This window comes from Lepisosteus oculatus, chromosome 3, assembly GCF_040954835.1.
Source record: "Lepisosteus oculatus isolate fLepOcu1 chromosome 3, fLepOcu1.hap2, whole genome shotgun sequence".
Classification (NCBI taxonomy): domain Eukaryota; kingdom Metazoa; phylum Chordata; class Actinopteri; order Semionotiformes; family Lepisosteidae; genus Lepisosteus; species Lepisosteus oculatus.
Genome location: NC_090698.1, coordinates 66481216 through 66508628, shown reverse-complemented (window position 1 = coordinate 66508628; position 27413 = coordinate 66481216). Strand labels below are relative to the sequence as shown.

The 27413-nt window shown below is 41.5% G+C and overlaps 1 protein-coding gene across 1 annotated transcript in view; it reads left to right on the top strand.

Annotated features, from left to right (window-relative positions):
* Positions 1-27413, top strand: part of atp8b1 (ATPase phospholipid transporting 8B1) — a 54239-nt gene that overhangs the window by 19114 nt on the left and 7712 nt on the right. Inside the window, exons 2-20 of the mRNA XM_069187379.1 lie at positions 9511-9684; positions 10319-10416; positions 12397-12510; positions 13528-13626; positions 13882-13943; positions 14319-14391; positions 14531-14601; positions 15835-15917; positions 17140-17298; positions 18272-18360; positions 18605-18795; positions 19894-20102; positions 20448-20491; positions 20799-20955; positions 24003-24191; positions 24940-25052; positions 25458-25622; positions 26321-26432; positions 26800-26875. Coding sequence (XP_069043480.1) covers positions 9531-9684; positions 10319-10416; positions 12397-12510; positions 13528-13626; positions 13882-13943; positions 14319-14391; positions 14531-14601; positions 15835-15917; positions 17140-17298; positions 18272-18360; positions 18605-18795; positions 19894-20102; positions 20448-20491; positions 20799-20955; positions 24003-24191; positions 24940-25052; positions 25458-25622; positions 26321-26432; positions 26800-26875 — 2258 coding nt within the window. The 5' untranslated portion in view covers positions 9511-9530. The remainder of the gene's footprint in view (positions 1-9510; positions 9685-10318; positions 10417-12396; positions 12511-13527; positions 13627-13881; positions 13944-14318; positions 14392-14530; positions 14602-15834; positions 15918-17139; positions 17299-18271; positions 18361-18604; positions 18796-19893; positions 20103-20447; positions 20492-20798; positions 20956-24002; positions 24192-24939; positions 25053-25457; positions 25623-26320; positions 26433-26799; positions 26876-27413) is intronic.

The following is a 27413-nucleotide window of genomic DNA, read 5'->3' as shown; positions in this document are numbered from 1 at the left end:
TGCTGGTGTTCATTGGAATGTTTGCGTTTTGTTTTCAGTTCACATTCAGCATTCGGTCACATACTGGGGGTTTTACTTCACTTACAAAATACAACAGTCAAAGCTCCAACATGTGTAAGAGCTGGGAACAAACAGTTCACATTGATCATATCAGTAGTAAGTTAACGGAGGGTTTGATTGTGGATCTGAGGGCTTGTCTGGAACACAAACCAGCAGGTGTGTGGGTCATCAGACCAAGATTGGGAACCACAGGCATTCAGCAAGTCCCACACTGGTGGAATATAGGCCTGCTGTAAGAGACTCGCAGAAAACCTAACACTGGCTTCAGTTTCAAAACTGGAATAATCTTACCGGCTTTTTACAACAAGAAATGCTGGCTTTAATGTCACAGCAGAGTGGAAGCTGGGCTTAAATGTTTTGGGTTAATGCAAATGTTACCAAGTACAAGAGCATGTAGACGTTGGAGATATAGTTCTCATCTTTTTAGAAAACTAAATTGCTTGGTGGCTGGTCGCTACAGAAAGCAAAGCGCCAGAGAAAACGCATGTTGACGGTGAAACTGTTCTTATGGCAAGCTTTAAAAGGGTGGAGGTTTCACTTCCTGCTGGAGCAGTTATACTGGACAAGACTAAGGAAAAGAAAGCTTTGGTGGAGGTTTCGTTGCAAAACGTGGATGGTGCTGAGCTAGTGGAATGCGGATGCTCTACACTGAGGTAATGGTCCAGGCCTTTCATCCTGGGGTGTGGCTGGGGTGTAAGTGGGCACCTTTCTACATTGTCTTCTGTTTCAAAGTCTCATTTTGTGGTTCAAATGACGCTTTCTAAGGCCGTCTGTGGTGAAATTACGACCGCACGATGTCCACCCCTTGTAGTTTTTCTACTTAAATGGGGATTGTTTGCACAAAGCAAGGTTTTGGATCCCGATGCCCCGAGTTGAATGTCTGGGTCTTCGACAGACTTGTGTAAAATTTTAGCACTTGAAGATGAAATACCCAGGAAAGCATATGTTAAGAATGGAAAGCAATTTGATTAGAAGAAAGAATTTCTGTATAGATCCTCTAAGCTTCCACACCATTGCAGAAGAAATGGACTCTTTTTAGATCCTCCATTATAGATTATAGCCCGATGTCTGGCGCTTAATCACCTATAAGCTTTCATTGATCATTTTCAGCAGCATTCCTGCAGAACAATAGTTCGGCCAAATATAGCATGTTCTGTATGAAACAAGGAGGAGGAACTGAGTTTGTTCCCATAACTCTGTATATGAAAATCTATGTTGCAATTTCATTGTACCTCTGTAAACAATGAATGTTAAAGCCTTTCAGAAAGTGATGATCCCAGAAATACCAGTCTCAGATAGGCAGTTTAGAGAGCTACTCTAGTAGTAGAGCTACTTTATACCACACAAAGGTAAATGCACAGAAACCTTTTATTTATTATTGTGTGGATTGCTTGTATATTTACAGTGCCTTGCAAAAGTATTCACCCCCCCCTTTGGACTTTTTTGCATTTTATTGTTACAACATGGAACCAAGATGTATTTAACTGAGAATTTTTTGCCGCTCATCAACACAAAGTACTGTGTAATGTTGAAGTGAAAAAAATCCAGACATTTTACTAAATTACTTAAAAATAAAAAAATAGAAAATACTTGAATGCATGAGTATTCATCCCCTTGCTTTGACACACCTAAATTACCTCTGAAGTAACCAACTCTCTTCTCCAAGTCACAGAATTACTTGACTGGAGTCCACCTGTGTGGAGTTGAGGTGTTTCACATGATTTCAGAATAAATACACCTGTGTCTGGGAGCTTCCCCACTTTTCCAAGGAAACCCTACATCATGAAGACCAAGGAACATTCCAAGCAGATCCGAGACAAGCTTCTTGAAAAATACCAGTCAGGGCAAGGGTATAAGAAAATTTCCAAGACATTGAATATACCTCGAAGCACAGTGAAGTCCATCATTAAAAAGGTGAGAAAATATGGAACAAGTGTGAATCTGCCCAGAACTGGCTGTCCTTCAAAACTGAGTGTCCGGGCATGAAGAGCCGTATTAAGGGAGGCCACCAAGAGGCCTACAGCAACTCTAAAGGAGTTACAGTCCTCCATGACAGAGATGGGAGAAACTGTGCATGAGACAACAATAGCATGCACACTTCATAAATCTGTCTTGTATGGAAGGGTGGCAAGAAGAAAAAAAAAACTCATATCACATCTCGGCTGGAGTTTGCCCAAAGGCATGTGAGAGACTCAACAATTTGGAGGAAGATTATATGGTCTGATCAGGCCACAATTGAACTTAATGGCACATCGCACTGAGAACACCCTCTCTACAGTGAAGCATGGTGGTGGCAGCATCATGCTTTGGGGATGCTTCTCTGCGGCAGGAACTGGAAAACTAATAAAGATAGAAGGAAACATGTGTGGAGCTAAGTACAGAAAAAATCATGGAGGAAAATGTCCTGCAATCCGCAAGAGCATAGGGATTTGGAAGACGATTCATCTTCCAACAGGACAATGACCCGAAACATACAGCAAAAGCCACACTGGAGTGGCTTAAAACCAAAAAGGTTAATGTTCTGGAGTGTCCCAGTCAAAGCCCAGACCTCAATCCCAATCGAGCATCTGTGGAATGACTTAAAAATTGCTGTTCACAAACAGTCCCCAACCAGCTTGGAGCTTGATCAATTTTGCCAAGAAGAATGGGCAAAAATTCCAGTGTCAAGATGTGCAACGCTGATAGAGACACACAGCTGTAATGGCTGCAAAAGGTGGTCCTACCAAGTATTAACTCTGGGGGGTGAATACTTATGCATTCAATTATTTTTTGTTTCACTTTGACATTATAGAGTGCTTTGTGTTGATGTGTGGAAAAGAGTCTCTGTTAATGGTTCCACGCTGCAACACAAAGTGTGAAAAAGTCCAAGGGGGGTGAATACTTTTGCAAAGCACTGTACATATGTTTATCAAAATCAGTTCTGATTTAATTGGATTCAAATACATTTTTTATTTTTTTTAAATAATTATGCTTTTATAAATTATTTTGGTTCCGGATGTCGTGAAATATAGACGTTTTACATTTTCACATGTTCTTAGTTTAATTTCGGACTTTTTAAATCTGGTTGGCTTCAGTCTGATCAGCTCTTAGATTCTCATGGACATATAAGTACATTTTAGTGTCTGATCAATTGATCAATTCGGTCAAATATAGCACATCTGTTAAAAGTCTACATGTTTCCTGTGGTCCAAACCCTCTCTTGTACTGTTTATGCTTTGTGTGACGGTTGGCACTGCTGCCTCATAGCTCTTGGGTCCTGGGTTACGATCTGTGTGGTGTTTACTGGCTGCTCCGGTTACCTCTCTTGTTCCTGTGAAAGCAAAGTGTGTTAGTTTAAGTCATGTCCGTGTGTATATGTACATCCTGTGATGCCAGTTCAGGGCGTGGTCCTGCTTTGTGGTTTTGTGTTTCCAGGATGGGCTCCCGGTTGCAGGATGAAGCAGCTCTCTGATGGTGGATGAATGTTTTTGCTTAGGCTCTGCAACAACACTTTGGATGTAGTTCTCCTTTCAGCTGTCCGTCACTACTCGACAGACTGGTTGACCTGCTCCCTCAGCTGTCTTGAAGGGTTGCAGGAGTGTATAACAAGCTTCTCGGCCATGTTGTTGAAGCCGATACCCAGTGCTGGATTTCCCATTAGGCGCTGTAGGCACAGTACCTAGGGCCTACGAAGGAGGGAAACACTAGTGACTAACTAAAAACGTCCTGAAACAACTCGCTTGCGATCGACTCTAGGTGCTCCAAATCGATAATCCTACGCTCTCTAGCTGCTGTTCTAGAAACGAGAAGTAGAGAAGTGATGGTCGCTCGACTCGCTCCATCAATCGCGTGGTTTGTGAAAGTGCCCAGGGCCTACGAACGCCAAAATCCAGCCCTGACGATACCCTGGTTTCTTTCTGGATGAGATCCTTGAAGTAACTTGTAACTAAGTTCCAGACGTGGCCTCCTCTTCTTTGACAACTCTTGTCAAGTGAAGATCCTACATAAAATGATCCCTGCTTTGTGGACCACCCTGCACATGGAACAGAAGAAGGGGGTCAGAGTGCGGTATTGGAAGATCCTCTCTTTCTCATATTTGAGTGCCTGGCAGCTGTCTTTGGTTGCTGGAGGACCAGGCAGAAGAGGAAAGATGGGCTCTGGCGGGACAATTAGGGGATTGAGCTCAAGCTGAAGAAGGAATGTGCAGTCGGGGATCAAAGGGATATGAGCAGCTGTTTCAGGCTTCTCCACCCATAGATTGTTTAGGGGTAAAAAGATGTCGTCTGAATGGAGGTGGATTAGGTGTGGGAGAAATTTGGAGTTGTCAGGGGACCGGCCTCACTAGCAGGTTAATGAGCTTTGATTAAGCCTGTAAAGCAAGCGTTGAACAGGATCTATTTGTCCTCAGGTTTCAGGTTGTATTTTTTAATGAGGCCGCATGCATCACACAGCTCTTTTATACATTTAGATGTGGTTTCAAGTGCCTCGATGGCATTCCTGTCATGACGCGTCAATGGATGGGGAAAAAAAACTTGCTTTGCAGTTTCCTCTACAGATACTTCTAATTGAAAGAGGCTTGTGAACCAGTAAAACAGGACCTGCCCCTACGAATCCTAATCGGAACAGAGCTGGACTGAGAAGGAGACCAGCGGCAGGTGAACGTGGCTCCCCCTGCTGGCAGTGCTGAGTCTTGCAGGGGGAATTTCCCATCATGTCTCGTCATGTCCCCTGCTGGCTGCAGGCTGCAGGCAGTCGACCTTTAGCTCCCCTCACCTGCCAGTCTTGCAGAACTAAATATCCAGGTTGTGGTCAGTCACGGGCTCAGGGGGCATTTAGCTAGTTAAGTGCACAAACCGAACAGCGATGCTTGATGCTGAGGGAATATCTGCTGGTACTGTGATTAAGGGACACTGCTGTCTGATAGATTCTCAGCTGAATTATTGTAATGATTGATGAGACAACGAGGCATCACTCAATTACTGGATGACTTGTTGTAAGAAAAAAGCTTTGGAGTGTTTACTATCAATTTTTCATTTTGAATGAACAAACTTTTATTTTTTAATGTTATATGGAACCCTTTGTGTTCAAAATGATATTTATTTTTATGTGGAAAATCTTGAAAATGTTTATTCTGTTGTGAAAAATGACTCATTACAGGCGACGTAGTATCCTGGTTTGTTATATTAGTCATTGTGATCGCACTACTTGCGATTGTGTGGATTGTGACTAAGCAGTATTTAATTAAAAGAGTTATGTATCACATTCATTTGGTTAGTGGCAGCGGTTCAGTTATTCGTTACTAAATTGACTGCACTCAGAAGGTAATTTGTTTATCACAATAAATATGTAAACTGTGTTTTACAGTGTGTGTAAGGCAAAGGTAATCATTTTACCTTTCAGTATTAACTTTCTGTATTGTCCTCACCGTATTAATGCCAAACTGCCTGTCATTTCTCTCCAATCCTCAGCATGTTTTTAAACAGATTTTCCAGTATGGCATGTCTTTAAATTTTCAATACTATTCCCTTTTAAGGTTTTAAAATCTGTGGATCAGCGTAAAGTTAAAAAATGCAGACATATAAACTATATTTGCACTTCGTAACTCTACACAAGTTCTTTAGTGAACAGCAAATTGAAACATTGCATATCTCTCTGGAAAGTGTCCAACATATGATATGTGATCTGAGGGAATTGTATATAGAACTTTTGAAAAGAAAGTTGAAGGGGACAGTTAAAACTACAACCTGGACTTGGTCTGTATTCGTGTGGAAATTTGTTAGGTGTGAGTAGGCGGGTCTGGCAGCGTGTGAACTGTGAATGGAACAATTCCCATGCTAAAAAGCAGAAAAAGAAAAACTGAGCTTTCCTTTTCATTTTCAGGGTTGGGATCAACCTCTCATTTCATTGTTTGAAGGATCTCCAATCTAAAAGGACCTCTGGTCAGGTTGCGGACTGTGTGACTTCACCATACACTCCGTCGCCCATTTGTAATTTTCCAGTGTCCAGACAGGCACGAGAAGAGAGGAATAGTGCGGTTTTGTGGTGGTCATGAAACTACTTCTCTGTAGAGTTCAGAGAAGAGTTGTGCTATGAAACGGTGAATTGGCTCTGTGTCACTTACAGAGTCACACGTCAGGCCAAAGGTCAGGCACTGACTGCGTCTTTCTGCTTGATATTGAAGAGGGAGGGATCTTCTGGGAAGACGCCATGTACTAACAGATACCTGATGGCCCCAGGCCAGTATTGACACTAGATATGTGCTTCTGAGTCTGGGAGCATGACAAAGAACCTGGCTTACCCTTCCTTTTTGTTTTCCAAATACAGTGCTTGAAAGTCTTATACAAATGCCCCCAAATCAGGAAACTGATCTTAAGTTTTGTACATATTCCTATATTCTTTACAATGCAAAACAGATGGCTAGTGGAAATGGAAACACCGTAGAATTTTACTTCTTAGTAATAGAAGGTCAGATCAAAACCACACATACAGTAACGAGACTGTACTGTATGTGAGCTATCCATTTTTCACGTTTGTCCAGAAAGGCTCAAATGGCAGTAGGAATGTTACATAAACATAAAATTTGGAACGGACTGAATAAGAAGAATCTGTTCTGCTGCTGTTCTTTGTCAGTTTTCCAGAACAAGGCCATGAAAGTGGCAACTACAAAACGAGCATGACCTCGGCAGTCTCAGGGCTGTGTGGCCTTCACAACCCGTGTGTCTTCCTGCTCTTAAAGTTGGTTTTGAAGGTGATGAGCTGTGAAGCAAACCACTACGGCAACTCCAGTATTCACTGGTATTTTGTCGAATCCTGAAATTTCTGAAAGTCACGAAACTGAGAACTCCCACGTCGTCACAGAATGTGCTTTGTTTTCCAGGAAAGCTGTGTTAGCGATGGCTGTAACCATGCAATTTCTACCTTCCACTTGCAGTAAAATGCAGTTTCTCTTCGGAACACCTGCATGCTTTTTTGATAACAAGCAGCTCAAATCGTCTCTTCCCATACTGTTTTGGTTTTAATGCTTAAAGCCTATGCAGCAGGGTTAAGACTGCAGCATTTTTGTAACTGCTGTATTTATCACAGGGAAGTGTGTGCCACTGCAATAATTCCTTTTTGCCCAAGACAACTGGGGAACTACCCTTGTACTGTCTTATTCAGGTTAGCGTTGACTGAAGGATGGAGACCGGTTGAGTTACTGTCCAAAATCCTTGTGTTGTTTTGACTCCATTTACATTGTTTTAAGAGTCCTTTAACAAGGACTTTCTTTCGTACAGCTGTCTGCCCCACTTCAGAGTTCTGGAGTATAAAGAAGCAAGGAAGAGACCCGTTTTAGCTGACTTTTGAGTGAAACATTGGTTGGGTAGGAGACGAGAAAACATTTTGTAATACAACCACCAATTTTATTGCGTAAAAAAGCCACCAGCAGTTTTCCTATTCTGGCTTTGATTGTTTTATTTTCTTACAGTAATTTCCTCTACTTGCCCTCACATATGCTGAAGTAGTCCAAGCAGGGAGCTGCGTCAGCATGCGTAGTCTGTAAAGGAACAAGTAAAGGTTTATTCCCTGCTGAAAAGAGAAGAAGGCTCCACAGCTGAAACGTTGTTTTTCTTCTCCTTTCAGCATGGAATAAAACGTGACTTGTTCCTTTCAATTCCATACTGTACTTCTAAAATACTTTTGATCATTTTCATAGCCTCTTGCAGCTCTGCAGCTTGTGCTTGGCATTTGGATATTTGCAGCGTCGGCCATCTGTATGCGCGTGTCCTGGTGATATGGTAAGGAAGATACCCCCTGTGTTATTTGGTGTGTGTAATCCAGCAGCATAGCAGTGCCCATTGTTGGGCAATGTTATAACCAGGGCTTTGGTTTTGATTGCTGCTATCATATCAAGGCATTAATATTTTGTGTGTCAGTGTCTTCCCTAACCAGTTTGCCTGTGGACTGATGATGACCGGGGTCTTGGGTCTGTAGTCTGTCAGACGGCAGGTTCTCGCTCGTAATGTTGGCTTTCTCCCATGATACCTGGCGCGGTTCCTTCAGAGTGCCTGCTGGTGTTGAAAGCAGAATGTTCGTGGATGTTGAATATGAAATGTTGGATACACTTAGGACTGAGAAACCTCAGTACTCTCACTTCTGTCATTGCTTTGTGCTCAGTCTGGAGGTGTGTAGAGCAGGGGTATTAAGGTGTGGGTGTTGTGTCCTGGCTACACCTAGTACTAAGGGCTTGAACAGTTCTTAATGTTGTCCCTCAATACAGTGGATGAAATTGTGTCTTGTGTCCCTACTTGATGTGCAGTACAGTGGAGATTTTTGGTGGATACAATGTGTCTTCTATGTGCACTTCACTGCTGGATGTATGACTGTCTTCTGGGTAAAGTGCTTTGGGACTTTTACATGTAAGAGAATAAAACATTTGAGACCCCCCCTTTGGACTGGCAATATATAAATGCAAGGAATTATTCTTATTAAAGATATTTCCTGAGGAAGGTTTAAAATGCCTAAAATATGCTAAATAGGGTGCCTTTAGTTGTAGATGTAACAAAGCATTTAATAAAAATGCTTTGCAGTTAGAAATTTTAATTTTGTGATATACATCAATTTCACAATTGTAAAACCTGAAGTTCTCAAAACTCTTCTAGCATGGAAAGCATTGCAGGGTTTACGTAATTCCATTTTTTTCAAAGGTAAACAAAGTACAGTATGTGGCAATATACTGTAAAACCAGTGGTTCAGTTAAGTTCAGTTACTTTTTGTTCCAAAGCTAGTATTTGCTTAAGCAATCTCCAGACTGTATGACTCAGACATCCAGAAGAAAGAAACCGAATACGAAAGGTAATCTTTACCTGTATCTGATTGATGTGTTTCATGAATAGCGGGCTTCTTGCACAACTCGGTAGGATCTGAAAGGGGGAAAAAAAACAATGAGCTTGTGAAGGAAGTGTTCTGACAATGAGAAGAGTACAGAACATACAGTGCGAAAACATTAATCCCAGGACAAGATGAATTATTTACATTATTTCCTATTCTCAGTTGCATTTTTAGTTGTTGGATAGTGAACTAAAAATTAGAAAAGCAAGAGTAAGACATGCTATTGTCCCTTTCTATCAGGAATCGCAGATTATGAGCTGCCTACTTTTACATGTATTTACTGAATAGCCTGTGTATGTCACTCTTCGGGCAGGCAGATGCAGGTAAGAATAGCAGAGAGCACAATGTGAAACGGCGACCATGACTTCCGATAACACAACACTGCAGGGTTGGTTTCAGTTACATATTCTATACATTGAGATCACCTTCATTTCTTAATGAATTTAGGAAAGACATTAATTTTATGTGTGCAGAAACGCCTTTTGAATTTTTCATAAAAGACAATGGTAATCTGTTCAAAACTTCACTAGCTTTTCAAATCAGACGCATTTCTTTTATTTCTGTGTTTTGAAAAATGTCTAAATCTTTCTTTCTCCCCCTCAGTGAAGACCCTTCCTGACACCATGAATCGCAGTAACAGGGTAAACTCTGAGGACTCTCTGGGTCCCAATGATGAATATGTGCCATACAGTGATGATGAAACAGATGACGAACTTGATGAGAGGACAGACATTGAAGATAGCCAGGTACAGCAGGAGACTGTACCTGAGACAATAGGTATGTAATGTTGTCGAGTATTAACCTCCTCCTGTGCTGATTTCATTCAGATCTGTCCGACTCTACAGGTGACTTCACGTTTATCTGTGTTCAGCATGAAGACACAAAAAAAGTCCTTTTACTATTTTACTTTCAGGTTTTACTCGATGTGTCGATGCAGGATTTTTAGGGTTATCTGACCTCCACTATTTAAAAAAAAATGATCTGTTCATGCTAGAAACGTTGCCTTTTTTTAGATTGCTTTTGAAAAATCAATTCCTATAACGATAGGACGCACACCAGTGGTTTGTTAACCCCTGTTGAAGAACTAATACATGATTTTACGGTGTCTGCTTAAAGAAAAACGCACATTGTTCTTCTGTGTATTGATTGAAGTATCAACAATGTTTTGTCCACAAAATTATAATTTGGGCAGGTAAACCGAAAATCTGGAAATCTCTAAAACTTCTCACATCATAAGTTAACTCTGAAGGTATTTAGTTTACTGTTGTAGATTTATAAATTTGTAGTGGGTAGAAAAAGGCAAGAAATTAGTTTCACATTCTGAAACAACCACTCCTATATAGATGTATGTGAGTTGCGTCCACTCTGTTAAGTGAGAGAATGTTTGTTTTGCTTCTTTTTTTTTTTACAGTGGGCGCCTGGAAAGTTAAAGCAAATGATAAAGATTTCTACAATTTGCCAGAGTTTCAGAAAAAGACGTTTCTCTGCTTAAAGCAGAGTAAATATTCAGTAAGTTCTGTCTTTTCTTCGTAACTATGCTGTGCATTATTCTCAGTTCAAGGAAGACAGGTTCATTAACTACACAAGGTCCTCTCTTAGATGTGGCTTGTTAGCATAGAATTTTGAAAAAATGCTCAAAAACAAACTCGGTTATGACCATGGAAATTCATTACATAAAGTGCTGTAAGCAATGTGTAAAACCTGCTGTGTAGCGACAATGAAGACAATAACTGACAATGTGATAATGCAGCTTGTCGCTCATCTGATTTGGGCTGTTTTGAGAAGACATTAGTGAGGAGACCATTGGACACATCTGCATTGTTTAGTTGCTAGTAGCTACTGTAATTCATTTGAAAATCTCATCCAGCCATTCCTTGAAAGATGCTCGGGTATCTGTTTCAACAACATGGTTAGGTACCCTGTTCCATACTCCCACAGCCCTTTGTGTATAAGAACCGGCTCCTGTTCAGAGATTTAAAAGCACTTCTGCGTAATTTCCGATTGTGTCTTCCAGCTTTTATTTCATTGCTGATTCTGAAGAAGTGGACTGAATGATTAAGAGCCATTACTTTCTGCAGAAAATTCTGTCACTTCTGATTCCAAAAAGCATGAACATTTATCACCAGTGGTAGCTAGACCCTCATAAAAGGGGAGATGCAAAATTATTGGGAGTCTTGGGGAATTTCTTCCCACAGCTGTAATTTTTTTTTACACTCAATGTGATAAATAGGAAATGTAAATAATATATTGAGTTCCTTGTTTGCACTTTCTCACTGTTGTTAGTTTAAGTGCCATAAAGTGCCCTTTATATAAGGCTTAGAAAACTGGATGTTATATTTAACTTTAAAGTCCCATTTAAAAGCATTGAAAATCTAATTTAAATAATAATGGCAAAGAAACCTGGATCTGGCCCCTACTGTGAGGTACCATAGCTAAATGAAGATGATTAATATTGGCATTTTTTTCGATCAGATTTTGTCTGTGTACATTTTAAATTATCTTAAAAGTTTTTTTATTCTCTAAAATGTGAGCTTCTTAACCCTTTCTATTGAGCATTTTGTTTAATTCTGTCTTTGTAATTACGATTGCACCATTTCCTTCTTCGAAGCTAAATCACAGGAAGTGAGGAAGAATACCATGAGGATTGTGGGAGTCCTCAACAAGCTCAGAGGCTTGTTGTCCAAGCTGATATTCTCCTTTCTTTCAGGAAATGGCTGGACAAGATTCCTCTTTTCAACGAGCTGCTAGAAATCAAACGTGCTGAACAGTTTGAATAGCCCCCTCTAGTTTATGTACTATTTGATAGTGGTCTTTTGGCATGTGCTTTTGAATAATTTTCTCTTGCTTTTTTAAAAAAAAAATAACGAATGAGAAAGTGATCTGTAACCGAATATTCCACCACCATGTTTGGCTCCATGATATTAATGTGTGCCCTAGAGCGATTTAGCTCCAGGTGACTCTGTTGTTGAGCTCACAGAAATTAGATAGAACTTCCTGCTTGACAACATCAACATTGCCAAACTGGAATTTCCCAAAGGAATGCGTGGCAGGTCTTTGACACTGTTTCTTTTTTGACACTGAGTCTTTTTTCCCCCATCAGCTGCTTTGCGTTCATACACCTTTTTCCTGACCCATTTAAACAAAGTTTCAGTTCACTAAAATAGTTTTCTACCTGGAAGGTTTTTTCGAGTGGTGTCTTTTTTTTCCCCTTTCTCTCTCTACCACAAGGTACCAGGAAGCGTGCAAGTGATCTACCCTTTTCCACATTGTCATGCTGACTGTGGAGTTTCATTCCCCTTCAGTGTTTTTCATTACCTTTAACCTATAACTTTATTCCACGACTGATGTTATTCCAACTTATAGTTTTATATATGAATAAGACCCTTACAGATGCTGATGAGATGAATGTGAATTTGTGTTAATGCATATTTTTTATTTCCTTTAAATTCAAGAGTGCAAGATCGGCATTATATTTCCTTTCTATTCCAGGGGAATGCCATCAAAACCTACAAATACAATGCACTGACGTTTCTACCCCTGAACCTCTTTGAACAATTCAATCGAGCTGCCAACCTCTACTTCCTTGGCTTGCTGATCTTACAGGTAAGTAAGAACATTGCTTGTTCCAGCCGAGGCATGGGGGAGACTGTCTTAGTGTAGTCGTGGACGGCCATTGTCAAACAGATCCACTGGGCCCTCAAATTCAGGGTGTTTAACTGGCGGCTTCATACCGCAGTGTGGTGATGAAGTGAGAGAAGAATCCGTCCGGCCCAGTAACGGGGCATGCTGTCGACGTGTCAGTCTGACACCCAGTAAATCTCTTTATTCTGACACAGTGGTCAAAGTGAACAAAGCGCAGTGACAATGGGTAACGTTTATGTAGTGCCATTAGTCACAAAGATCTGAAAATGCACATGGTATAGCCACAGTGGGAGTGAAATGTAGAGGCTGTTTTGTACCACAGTCACAGACAACAGGAGCTGTTCGATCGATAGGTTGGAAACAGAATTTTCCTTTGAATTAAGCAATATTAAAAAAAAAATAGATCCCTGATTCATGCCCGATAATTCTGATTCGCTTTGCATCTGCAGGGAGACATGGTTTCGACTTTGTTTTGGAGACTAATTCCAAGCAGTTTGAAAGAGAGACAATAACCAATCATGTTTTGTTTTTTTTAGGAAACCGATTTTAATTTGAAAAGCATGACAAAACATTGCAACGTATTTCCCATTCTCAGATTATGTCCTCACTCCTCCCACCAGCATGTGGGACCCTGTCCAAGACACCTGTGTCAGTCCCTAAAATTATGTTGGACAGCGGCAACTGGGACATCTTGCGATTAAGATAAGACCATGTCCCCAGATGGAATGTGGGGACTCATAACATGGCACCAAGATCACGTAGCTACCTTAAAACCACCAAGCAGGGTTTGTTGTTGAAGAACAAACTCCTGAGATTTTCTTTATATTGGGTTTTGGGTTGAGACTCCTAAGGTGTAACAGCTTTCTGGTGACGCTTGATGCTTATTGAAAGCATGGCACAGTTTAGGGGCAGTTGTACTTTTTATGACTTTTTGCAGTAGTATATGGACTCTATTGCACTTCTGTGTTTGTCTTTCAGATTATTCCTGAAATCTCCACTCTGCCTTGGTACACTACTCTGGTGCCTTTAGTGCTGGTGCTGGGAATCACAGCCATCAAAGACTTAGTGGATGACTTGGTATGCACTCTCTAATGCTTGTGTTTGACGCACCTGCTTTAAGGAAAAGTTAAGAAGGATTGTCTATGATACAGACAATCTGTCATCTTTTGATGTAGGTTTTATGTCTTGTACTTTCAGACTTGCTGAAGTTTAGAATAGCAAAGGCAGAATAGTTTTGTACATATATTCTTTGTAACATAAAGAGCTCAGGATTTTAATGTACATTGATGACTTCAGTGAGCTTCATTTCTCCTGTTAAAAACTTCTTTTTAGGCCCGTCACAGGATGGACAAAGAAATTAACAACAGAAAATCTGAAGTCCTGTTCAATGGCAGGTGGTGTACAATTTCTTTTTGATATTCTGTTTTTAGTAGCACTGAGCACAGAGTGAACACTACTTGGTTTATTTTCTAGATGCCCCTTGTATTGTATCACTAATAGTTAAATATAAAAACAAACAAAATAAGCTTTAAACCTTGAGTCCTTTTACGTGAGAGTTTAGTGATTGATTACAGACTGTACTTTGATTAGAAGGGACAGTGATAAACATATTTGCTTGATTATTGTCTGATGCTTATATACATGTCTTTAGTGGATATTCATGAAACAAAAAGGTTATTTGCAGTAGTTCTGTTAATTCTGTCTGCCCAACTGCTGGCTAGAATGTTTTTGTGGCTCTAACATGTATTTCTGTATGGCATTTGTTACAGGTTCCGGGAATCTAAGTGGAAGAAAATTCAAGTTGGGGATGTAGTTCGCTTAAAGAAAAATGACTTTATTCCTGTAAGATCCATATGTTATTTTTTTACTTGGAGCACATATCCAGACTTTTATGCTTTCCAGAAAATTGTATAATGTGTGAACATTTTGTTGCATTTTATATTACACCTTTTGATATTATTTCATTTTTTTTTCTGTTTAGGCTGATATTCTGTTATTATCCAGTTCAGAACCAAACAGTCTGTGTTATGTAGAAACAGCTGAACTTGATGGGTAAGGCCCTTTTATGTTTTTTCTTGTTTTTGATTTAATCTAAAAAATCGTCATACAAACGTGTAAAAAAGTAAATGAGCTTGAAACATACTGTTCCGAGTTTAAATTTTACTGTTCAGATCTCAAAGTGGATCAGGGACTGACTGATATTACATTATGCCAAATGCTTCATTTTGATGTATCATAAATGAACTGGAACACTGTCATAATTTAAATTCTTCGGAATGCAACAGCGTTCTGATTTTGTTTTGCAAGATTTTGATCAATTAATGACAGAATAACTTTAGTGCTTTCTCCTGACTTGCTGCCACAGTCTCCACCTTTTACAAGGGATTATGAAAGTATTTCAGGACAAGGCACCTTTTGGACAAACATAGTTAGTGACAAAGTTTAAGACTTGCACAGGGGGAGCTGGCTGGCTGTTTGGTGGGAGTGAGTGCAGACAAGGAGAGGAATGCGCAGACAAGTGTGGGCCTGTGGCTTGGATGGTCAGGGCAGTCTAATTAAGGTGGTTATACCACTCACTTCAGAAACATCTCACAAAATCCTCTGCTGGTGGACTCTACATGAAAAGCAGTAGATAATTGCATGAGATTCACCTAGAAGAGGAAGTTTTTTTAGAAAAATAGTTTCATTTATGGATGGCACGTTAGCATAGGGGTTAACATGGTGCCTCTCAGCACTGGGGCCCGGATTCATTTCCACAGGGGGTACTGTCCATGTGGAGTTTGTCTGTTCCCCGTGTTTGCATGAATGTTTCCCCTGAGTGCCCTGGTTTCATCTCCAGGGTGTGTTGTTAATTGGCTTCTGGGAAAAAATAGGCCCTGGTGCGATGAGACCGTGTTTGTGCCCATGTGTGCTCCGAGGTGGACTGGTGTCCCATCCAGGGTGTATCCCACCTTCCACCTGCTGCTGGCCAGGATAGGCTTTGGCTCCCCAGCGACCCTTCATTTGTATTCGATAACGTAGTTAGAAAACAGCTGGATGATGAGATATTGCCCGAAGAGATGATGGAAAAAAATGTATGCATGTAAAAATGCATTTAAGCCTAAATGCAACCAGCCATCTCCCATTGAAATAATGTACTAAGAGTGGCTGACTTGGAGGATCAGAAATCAATACTAAAAAGCACAAAAAAAAAGCAGTGGTTAGCTTTATCCAGGCAGTCTCCGCTCATTGCAGTCCATTAATAGTACTGTATTGAAATGTCTCCTATATTGTTTCATCTTGCAGAGAGACCAATTTAAAATTTAAAATGGGCCTGAAAGTAACGCATGAAAGACTGCAAACAGAACATCAACTGGCCAATTTTGATGGTATGTACAATGGTGATGAGACTTTTTAAAAATGTTAGATGGTTTGGTGAAAGCCAGATATTTATTTCACGTTTTTTACCATGTGGTTTGAATAACTAACCGTTAAGTATGTGTAGTTGTCCTCTTCACAGTTTTCTCATTGGAAGGTGTTCTTTTCTGTCAGACAGTCTTTGAGGTGCTTACTGAATCAATCTATTAGTTCATTCAACGAAGAGAATTCGTGTTTTTCTTGTCTTCTTTGGATTCCTTATTTAGTAGCTGCTTTGTCCTGTTTCAGGGAATGTGTTGATTTCAGGTTCATTTGTGGATTCAGGGTTTGTGAGTTTGGTGTCGCACTCTTCCACATTCCACTTTGCACTGGCTTGATTTTCCTAAAGCTGCTTTCATTTTGCAATAGCTTACTATCAAGGCTACTGTATTGTTGTAGTCCGTAGAAATAATATCTCTGCATCTCAAAGCAATTTAAATCTAAGCATCTAGGAGCAGCACGTGGCTGGAGCAGTCTTTAGGCAGGGAGCAGGTACGCATTACAGGTGTGACGTGATGTTTCACATTAATATTGTAGATCTATTTCTGTTCCCAGAAACCTCGGCAAACTCTTGTTCGTCTTGCTTAACATACACACAGGCAGTATTGCTTCTTCCTTTTTTTCCTGAAACGATGCAGTCCAACGACAATCTATTCTGTACGGAGTGCCTAGGAGATCTGCTCCCCCTTAATTAAAGGGGAACTGCAGTTCCAGTTTCGCAGGCCGGTTATTGAATCTCAGTAACAAAATACATTTATTGACGGTCTAGGAAAATTTGACAAATTCCAAATCGAGCACAAAGTGGTGAACTTTGTGAAAGTTGTCGCAAACCCCTGGCCTGGCCATGGCATATGGCGCTTTGAGTACCTGAAAATGTCGTCCATTTTTGTGATGTAAATTGGATGTTTTACAAGTTACTGTGGACATTTGACTTCCATTGTGGTTTGAAATGCACTTCTCAGGGCCGATTCTTTCTCACCCCGAAATATAAAAATAGTGTTGCGGTTCCGCTTGAACTGTTCTTTCTCCTTTCCTGATGAACCGATTTACGCCGTCCGCGTCTGCGCTCCAAAGCAACGGCCCGGTCCAAAATTGGAAAGCCGTTGAAGGCCCCCCTCAGCTTGCCTTTGAAATGCGCAGAAATATTCAAAACAGGCCTGAGCCCGAGCAGCGTGAAACTCATTTTGCTTGCAGCCATGATCGAGTGTGAGGAGCCGAACAACCGGCTGGACAAGTTCATTGGCATGATGAAGTGGAGGCAGGAGAGGTACGCGCTGGACCTGGACAACATACTGCTGCGCGGCTGCACGGTCCGGAACACCGAGTTCTGCCACGGCTTGGTCATCTACGCAGGCAAGGCCCGGTCCAGCTCTACATGTGTCAGCAGCCATATCATCCTGCAACTCACCACTGGCAGCCCCACTGAAGCTCCGCAGGTGTGAGCCTGGCCAGTACCTGGATGGGAGACCTCCTGGGGAAAGCTAAGGTTGCTGCTGGAAGAGGTGTTAGTGGGGCCAGCAGGGGGCGCTCACCCTGCAGTCTGTGTGGGTCTTGATGCCCCAGTATAGTGATGGCAGCACTATAGTGTAAAAAGGCGCCGTGCTTCGGATGAGACATAAAACCGAGGTCCTGACTTTGTGGTCATTAAAAATCCCGGGGCGTTCCTTGAAAAGAGTAGGGGTGTAACCCTGGCGTCCAAATTTCCCATTGGCCCTTGCCAATCATGGCCTCCTAATAATCCTCCTCTATGAATTGGCTACATTACTCTGCTCTCCTCCCCACTGATAGCTGGTGTGTGGTGAGCGTTCTGGTGCACTATGGCTGCCGTCGCATCATCCAGGTGGGGCTGCACATTGGTGGTGGTGGAGGGGAGTCCCCATTACCTGTAAAGTGCTTTGAGTGGAGTGTCCACAAATGCCCTTTATGAGTGTAACCAAATAATAATAATAATAATATAATACTGCATGCGTAGGCTGCAAATGAACAAGTAATAGGTTTATTCCATGTGTGTATCACACACCTAAAGAAGGCTCCACAGCTGGAACGTTGTGTTTTCTTTCCTCTCTTTTCAACATGGAATAAACCTATTACTTGTTCCTTTGCAATAATATAATATTACTATCTCCCTAAACAACTCCCCGGAAAAGAAAATCCCTTAGAGAAATCCGATTTGTGGAAATGGATGTTATATTATTTTGTGCTTTTCGTGATCAGATTATTAAATTGGCCTTTTAAAACCTGGTTTTAAAAGACAGGAAGCTTTTTAAAATCAGAATACTGGCAACATTCCCAGCATCACCTCGCTTTCTCCCTTTTCCTTTGTCAGGCTCCGACACCAAAATCATGAGGAATGGCGGCAAAACCAGATTCAAAAGGACTAAAATAGATGAGTTAATGAACTACATGGTCTACACTGTAAGTACAGTCCATGTTTTTGAAACGTCAGCGTTATTTGCGGATGTATAAAAGCTTTAAGACCTCAATCTATTCCAAGTACGATTAAGATAAAAATGTAATGATGTATATTTGTGTTTGGAGCTCACAAGATGGTGTTCCTTACTAAATTGCAATTTTTTAAATGAAAAGAAAAGCAAACGTACTCTGACACTGCTGTCATTGTCCAGGAATGAGGTTCTTATATTTTGTGTGACTTCTACAGATCTTCATTCTCCTCATCCTGGTGGCAGCTGGCCTAGCCATTGGCCACACTTTCTGGTATGAGGAGATGGGCAGCATTGCCTGGTATTTGTACGACGGCAAGAATCAGAGTTCCTCCTACAGAGGTTTTCTCAGCTTCTGGGGATATATCATTGTGCTGAACACCATGGTGCCCATTTCCCTCTATGTAAGGTGAGGCAACAAGCTGTTCATTGTTTTCCCTCCTGCCTGATATTTCCTTTTCAGGATCACTGTGGGATTAAAATCTAGGAAGCGAACTTTGGTGTAATATCCATCTCATTTGAGTTTTTTTTACATATATATGATTTCTGTTATCCACACTGCTTAGCAATTCAAAGACCTTTTAGCTAAAGTGCCAGCAGCCATATCGCCCTGCTACACACAACTGGCAGCCCCACTGAAGCTCAGCAGGTGTGAGCTTGGAGAGTACCTGGATGGGAGACCTCCTGGGAAAGATAAGGTTGCTGCTGGAAGAGGTGTTAGTGGGGCCAGTAGAGGGTGCTCACCCTGCGGTCTTTGCAGGTCCTAATGCCCCAGTATAGTGACGGGGACATTGTACTGTAAAATGGCACCGTCCTCCGGATGAGACATAAAACCGAGGTCCTGACTCTCCGTGGTCATTAAAAATCCCAGGGCGTTTCTTGAAAAGAGTAGGAGTGTACCCACTGGCCTTTACCAGTCAAGGCCTCCTAATAATCCCCATCTCTGAACTGGCTTCATCACTCTGTTCTCCTCCCCACTGAGAGCTGGTGTGTGGTGAGCATACTGGCGCATTCTGACTGCCGTCACATCATCCAGGTGGGGGCTACACATTGGTGGAAAGTCCCCATTATCGGTAAAAAGCTGAGTGGAGATTCCAGAAGAGCTTTTGTATAACAAAACAATGCAATGTATGTGGCTGCAACATACCACTTGTAAGTTACAGTGTGGAGTAAACTCTGGTGGTAAGGGGGAAAAAAAAGTCTTGCATGTTGACAGACAGAGGATGAAAGCTGTAGGCCGGTATTGATTAACAGAAACTCCATTCTCCCGCTGAAGAGTTACCTCAAGATATGGGGACAATAGTTTGGAGCAGTGTAGAATACATCTCCCCTTGTATAGTACTTGCATTCTGATATAACCTAAATTATATAAATTGTGTATCTTTGTTTTTTGGGTCTATCAGAATAGATATTCTAATTCATTCAAATTCATTAAAATAAGTGTGTCCCACATGTTTGCCAGGTGAGGGTATACAGTGACTCTTTGTGTTGACGTGTCTCTGTAAAGTGTGGAGGCCATTCGCCTGGGGCAGAGCAGGTTCATCAACTGGGACCTGCAGATGTACTACTCGGAGAAGGACACCCCTGCCAAGGCCAGAACCACCACCCTCAACGAGCAGCTGGGGCAGATCGAATACATCTTCTCCGACAAGACGGGGACCCTCACGCAGAACATCATGGCTTTCAAGAAATGCACCATCAGTGGCAAGACCTACGGTATGCCCCAGACACAGAGCCTAGCACCTCGCGTTGAGTAACGGGCCACAGCATGCGTGCCTGGTTTATAGCTTATCTCCACTTATCCCCATGGCTCAGAAAAAAACAGCTGAAACAGCATGGCTACAAAGGATGCCTGCACTGTTGTTTTTGTACAGTTCTACAGTGCACAAAGTGCTCTATAGACCTCACAAACCACTCCTAAATGCTTTTCTCCAAATAGTCATTGCAGTACGATTTCAGGATATTTTAACACATGATGGTCTAAATACAGTAATATGCAACATGAAAATTCTAGTATACAACTTACTTCTAAAGATGTATTTTTTTCCCTCTTTTTTCCAGGAGACCCCTACAGCACAGATGGAGTGGCTATGGAAAATATGGTAGTAAGTTGTTTTTTGTTAGTGCATTCAGAATAAAATCATGGTCTTATCCAGTACAGCCATTGCTGGGCATGCACAAAGAAAACTGCACACTCACACCGGGGCCAGGTTTACCCAGAAGCCAATTAGCCTACCAGCAGGTCTGTGAGCTGTGGGAGGAAACTGGTGAGAGCCCAGGGAGAACATGCAAACTCCACACAGATCGCACCCGGGTCTGGAACTGAGCCCAGAGCCCCAACTCTGTGGGGCAGCAATGCTCACCACTGAGCTGCCCCACCAATTTCCGTTTTTCTTTGGCCTCTTTCCACAGCCCGTGGATTTTAGCTGGAATTCGTATGTCGACAAGAAATTCAAGTTCTACGACCACCGTTTGCCCTCCTGTATCCGGGCTGGAAAGGAGCCTGAGGTGCTTGAGTTTTTCAAACTGCTGTCGCTCTGCCACACTGTGATGGTGGAGCAGAAAGAAGGTGAGTCTGAACCGACGGCGAGTTCCGACACTGCAGTCTCATTGGCATCACACTTTGGGGGTCCATTCAGTCTTTCCGGGGTCCAAACAGAAATTTGTGATTGCTGATTGATGTATCCATCATGACTTTCCCCAGTTACCAGTAAGCTCCAGTCCAACATGTTTTCAGCGGGTTATCATTACCATTAACGTCACTTAAAACTCTGCATTTATACATAAAGCCAACAGAGAATTTCACATATGTACAGTGCCTTGCGAAAGTATTCGGCCCCCTTGAACTTTTCAACCTTTTGCCACATTTCAGGCTTCAAACATAAAGATATAATTTTTTTATTTTATGTGAAGAATCACCAACAAGTGGGACACAATTGTGAAGTGGAACGAAATCTATTGGATTTTTGAAACTTTTTTAACTAATAAAAAAATGAAAAGTGGGGCGTGCAAAATTATTCGGCCCCCTTGCGTTAATACTTTGTAGAGCCACCTTTTGCTGCGATTACAGCTGCAAGTCGCTTGGGGTATGTCTCTATCAGTTTTGCACATCGAGAGACTGAAATTCTTGCCCATTCTTCCTTGCAAAACAGCTCGAGCTCAGTGAGGTTGGATGGAGAGCGTTTGTGAACAGCAGTTTTCAGCTCTTTCCACAGATTCTCGATTGGATTCAGGTCTGGACTTTGACTTGGCCATTCAAACACCTGGATACGTTTATTTGTGAACCATTCCTTTGTAGATTTTGCTGTATGTTTGGGATCATTGTCTTGTTGGAAGATAAATCTCCGTCCCAGTTTCAGGTCTTTTGCAGACTCCAACAGGTTTTCATCCAGAATGGTCCTGTATTTGGCTGCATCCATCTTCCCCTCAATTTTAACCATCTTCCCTGTCCCTGCTGAAGAAAAGCAGGCCCAAACCATGATGCTGCCACCACCATGTTTGACAGTGGGGATGGTGTGTTGAGGGTGATGAGCTGTGTTGCTTTTACGCCAAACATATCGTTTTGCATTGTGGCCAAAAAGTTCGATTCTGGTTTCATCTGACCAGAGCACCTTCTTCCACATGTTTGGGGTGTCTCCCAGGTGGCTTGTGGCAAACTTTAGACGAGACTTTTTATGGATATCTTTGAGAAATGGCTTTCTTCTTGCCACTCTTCCATAAAGGCCAGATTTGTGCAGTGTAAGACTGATTGTTGTCCTATGGACAGACTCTCCCACCTCAGCTGTAGTTCTCTGCAGTTCATCCAGAGTGATCATGGGCCTCTTGGCTGCATCTCTGATCAGTCTTCTCCTTGTCTGAGCTGAAAGTTTAGAGGGACGGCCAGGTCTTGGTAGATTTGCAGTGGTCTGATACTCCTTCCATTTCAAGATGATCGCTTGCACAGTGCTCCTTGGGATGTTTGAAGCTTGGGAAATCTTTTTGTATCCAAATCCAGCTTTAAACTTCTCCACAACAGTATTACGGACCTGCCTGGTGTGTTCCTTGGTCATCATGATGCTCTCTGCGCTTTCAACAGAACCTTGAGACTATCACAGAGCAGGTGCATTTATACAGAGACTTGATTACACACAGGTGGATTCTATTTATCACCATCAGTCATTTAGGACAACATTGGATCATTCAGAGATCCTCGCTGAACTTCTGGAGTGAGTTTGCTGCACTGAAAGTAAAGGGGCCGAATAATTTTGCACGCCCCACTTTTCATTTTTTTATTAGTTAAAAAAGTTTCAAAAATCCAATAGATTTCGTTCCACTTCACAATTGTGTCCCACTTGTTGGTGATTCTTCACATAAAATAAAAAATTTATATCTTTATGTTTGAAGCCTGAAATGTGGCAAAAGGTTGAAAAGTTCAAGGGGGCCGAATACTTTCGCAAGGCACTGTATGTGTGCATATAAATTATAAATATCTCCAAGACGTTTGTATTGTTGTACAACAGTTATTAAGTTCAGAGTTCAGGTGCTTTTTCTACTGGCAGGACTTTCAGTTTATGACAGGACATAATTGGTGAAATCACCCTGTGAAAACACTTTAAGACACTTTTATATAACCTAGATATTTGTGAGGGTTAAAAGTAACCTGAGGTTGATCAACAGTGAATCACCAGTGGCTCAGCTGTACCACAGCTAGCCTCCTCTCATTGGTATGGTTGTCAGTTTTGTCATACGTCAATGTATGCTTCACTACTGTATTTTGTACAGTGTTTAGATAGTGATGAGGACCAGTGCTATCCATTGGCTTTCTTTTCACTGCAATTCATTTAACACACTAAACGCAATACATTTGCTTATTTACAAATTCCTCTGCAATGCTTCGTTGTTCAGAAAAAAAAATTCAGCATTTCTGGGTTATCGTAAAGCTGTTGTATCCTTTTGCAACAACACAGAGCCCCAGAAGTTCTTCCTGAGATCATGTACAGAAGAATAGTAATTTCATGCCAAGATTTTAACAGGACTTATGGTAGTGACACCTAGTGGGCAAAGGTTTGTTGCAGAGGGTTACACCACCCTCTTGAAACCTAGATAGAGGTCCTGACTACTTGGTCATTAGAGATCCCATAGTACCGTTAAGAGTAAAGGTGTAAATTCCACTTTGGGGCTGCTGTCCCTGAATTTCCTCTTCAGTTCAGCTGGAAAACTTATTTCTTGCTGTTCCACTGGAACAAGTGAGTGGGGCTGTTGGCACAGAATGAAAGAGACCATCACCAGCTGGATGCTACGCTTCAGTGCTGGATTAATAGCTGCTTGTAAAGTGCTTTGTGATCCTTTGGGATGAAAAGCGCTACACTAATTTAAGATATTAAATTCAGGAGCATGTCATATTGTTTTTATATGTTGCAAAATGAACAGTCACATTTCCTAATGGTTAAGGAAGTCTGCGCGAGTTACACAAAAGGTTATATGAAGGTTTCTCTCGTTGTCATTAAACTTCAGCAAGTCCTTTTTTATTAAGAAGATTATCAAAAGGGTTTTGGTAGCTCCACTGACTCTTCAGGAGAAAGGGAACTTGGTTTGTGTCTGATTGAAAACGCGGTGGCATGGTGCTTACTCCCTCAGATGAGCTGGTCTACCAGGCAGCCTCTCCTGATGAAGGAGCACTAGTCACGGCTGCAAGGAATTTTGGATACGTCTTCCTGTCACGGACGCAAGACACCATTACCATCAGTGAGATGGGGGAAGAAAGGACTTATACCATGTTGGCACTGTTAGACTTTAACAGTGACAGGAAGCGAATGTCAATTATTCGTAAGTTGCCCACATTTTTAGCCTTTCATATTTGTATGCTTATCCTACTGCAATGTTCCAGAGCTCATTCTAAAAATATGACACTTGTAGTATCGTGGGCAGTGCTATACGTTGGCTTTCTTTTCACTGTGATTCATTTAACACATTAAACAGATTCAATTTGCTTGTAGGGGGATGATTTAGTTTTTCTGAAAAAATGTTCAATGTGGAATAGAGGAAGGGATTCTGAATATCTGGTTATGGCGCCAGTGACGTGTTTAAAGACCTGTGGCGGAAGTGCCGGCGGACTCTTCTGTTGGAGGTGGGAGGGTTAAGAACAGTCTGCCTGTACTCAGGCCCTCCGAGAGCCCAGAGGAGGCCCGAGCCGTTTCACATTGTGAAGCCCCCTCATTGTTTGGGAATAGGGGTAAAAGTATTTTCATGTAAAGCATGGCATGATGGGAAGAGTGAGGCGGGTATTTTGAAACTCTTAAAGAAGGGTAGATTCAGCCCTGAAAGGGGGACGTTTTTTCCACAGCCGTGGACTTCAGTCGAGAATCACGGTATATGATAAAAGTTCCAAATTTTACACGTATTGAGAAACGCAGACAAAGGGTTCAAGTGGAGGACCAGGCACCCTGGGCTGAGGTGAGGCCCCCCTGTGTGGTGAGGCCCAGGCCAAATGGCACTGTTGTCCCCCCCCCCCCATAGGGCCTGCCTGCACTTTCTCAGTCTCATTCCTTGTAAAAAAGCACACTTTTGTTTGCAGTGAGATTCCCGGATGGCAGAATCCGCCTCTACTGTAAGGGAGCAGACACTGTGATCTATGAACGCTTGGCTAGCAATTCCCCGAACACGGACACTACCCAGGTTGCTCTGGATGTAAGTGGTTTACTCTGTTTCTTGCTGTTCTTTGCATCTACAATATGGGCTTTGGATTAAGTAATACACGTCACATGACTTGATGCGCACTGTTTCTTTGCATTAGAAAAAGACATTCATGATCATGCCACGTTAATTAAACTCTTCTCTGCAGATTCATGTTCAAACCCGATTTACTTCTGAAAAGGCCCATATAAATGCCTGAATATGTGTAATATTGTACAGCCTTTTGAAAAAGACATGCTCAATACAGAAAAAAGCTACAGTAGTAGAATCTAGATTTGTCTAGTCCATCTTGTTGTGAAATCTGTGAAAATATATTGACAGATGTTCCGTTTTTAGAAAGCTTGATCTATCTAGTGACTTACAGGCTATATCATTTATTGTAATCTCTATCTGTGCCAGAGTTTTGCAAGCGAGACCCTTCGCACTCTCTGCCTGTGCTACAAAGACATCAGTGAAGAGGTGTTTGAAGCCTGGAACAGAAAGCACAAGGAAGCCAGTGTTGTCATGCAGAACCGAGAAGCAGCTCTGGATCGGGTCTATGAGCAAATAGAGACCAACCTGATTGTAAGTTCACCCTCCATTTTGTTTTAAAACAAAGCTGCTATTTTTTATTGAGATGTATTAAATACGCAGCAAATGACCAGTGGTACCAATAGCAGTTGCTGCATTTTAAATCCCTCTCAGTATGTATATCCACCCAGTCTGTTTAAGGCTCTGTTTTCTGGGAAAGGCATCTGTACTACAAGAAGAGAACAAGGGCATGCAGAATTGTCCAGCTGGGATCTACAGGGTGCAGAATACAGTTAGCTCTGACTAGACGAGTGACACGTAGTAGAAAGTTAAAAAGGACTGTAGCTAAAAACCAGCCAGCCTTCCTTGGTGGGGCTTTGCCAGTTGTATGCGGCTGTATGGGGAATTATGGTCACAAATGGCTCTAGAAGTGACCCAGGCTTGAATCAGCAATGTCATGGATAAAACTGAAACCCAACAAAGGAAATTGTACATTAAGCCTATATGTAAGATGGTAGGCTCAAATACTACTTTCTTAACATCTTAGGCCAGAGCAACTCACACAATATAATTATCAGCTTTATCACTCAGTTCTGTTTCCTCTAGTGCCTTTTCACAGTTAGTAGTCTGAAAGGGGTTCATAAAGTCAGATCACAAGATGGCGTTAGCACTACACATTCAACACTATGCATTCTTGTGTGCGGCTGTTACAAAAGAGCATTTTTCACCACTTTCTTACTTGTGTTATACAGATGATTGGAGCCACTGCCATTGAAGACAAGCTGCAAGATGGGGTCCCAGAGACTATAGCCAAACTAGCCCAGGCTGACATCAAAATCTGGGTTTTGACAGGCGATAAGAAAGGTAGATTTTCATGGTTATGAGCCGTGTTTTGGCGAGAATCCCATGGCCTCGTCCTCATCCTCCTCAGGGTTCCCAAATAAATCTTCTTCAACATCAAATTTATGAGCAGTTAAATTACAAAGATTTTTGTTTCGACAAAGCTCACCGTATTTGTGTTTTAACAAATCCCACAGGCCTCCATAGTGTCTTCTGGGAAAACTCTTTTCGAGACTTAAGTATAAAGAAGAAAAAAACAAATCATGTTCTTGTAATGTATTGCCTATTCTCACAGCTTTATACAGGTGTATCAAGTTATTTTCTCCTTTTTCAGATTTGTCCTTGCATATTCTGCCCTGACTGTAATTGCCATGTTTTTTTCTTGTTTTAGAAACTGCTGAAAACATTGGTTTTTCTTGTCAGCTTCTTACTGATGACATGCAGATCCATTACGGAGAAGATGTTAAGTATGTTTTGATCAATTTCCATCTATCTATGTCACGTTTTGTTTGTTACCTCCAATATGAGTCCACAATTTAAGAAGCACCTAGGATAACCGAAAAACAATATCCGTTTTTATCCTTATCTGTCTTTATCTATAAAATAAAGTGTTGAGAAAAAGGTCGGCTTTTGTTTTTTTATGTTTTGTTTTCACCGCACGTTTTTAGAGAAGATGCTGTAAACTATATTTTCAATCACTGAGAGGTTAATAACAGTCCCATACCTTGGGTTAATTTTTTATATGTCAAGATTATTAGTTCAGAGCCCTGTGAACTGGTTGTAATTTACATCTGCATATCAGATGTAAATATAATGTATTCAAAAGTGAGTCAGTTGATCAAGGGTTGGAATCCAAAATAAGTTCGAAAGTCATCAAAAAAGAGAATCTTGTCTATAACCACATCCTTTCAGGGTTAATATGAAAGTATTAAATGTCATCTCTTTGGCAAAATCATTGCTGAAGTTCCAGGAATGCACAACAAGTATTAGTTATTCTATCTAATG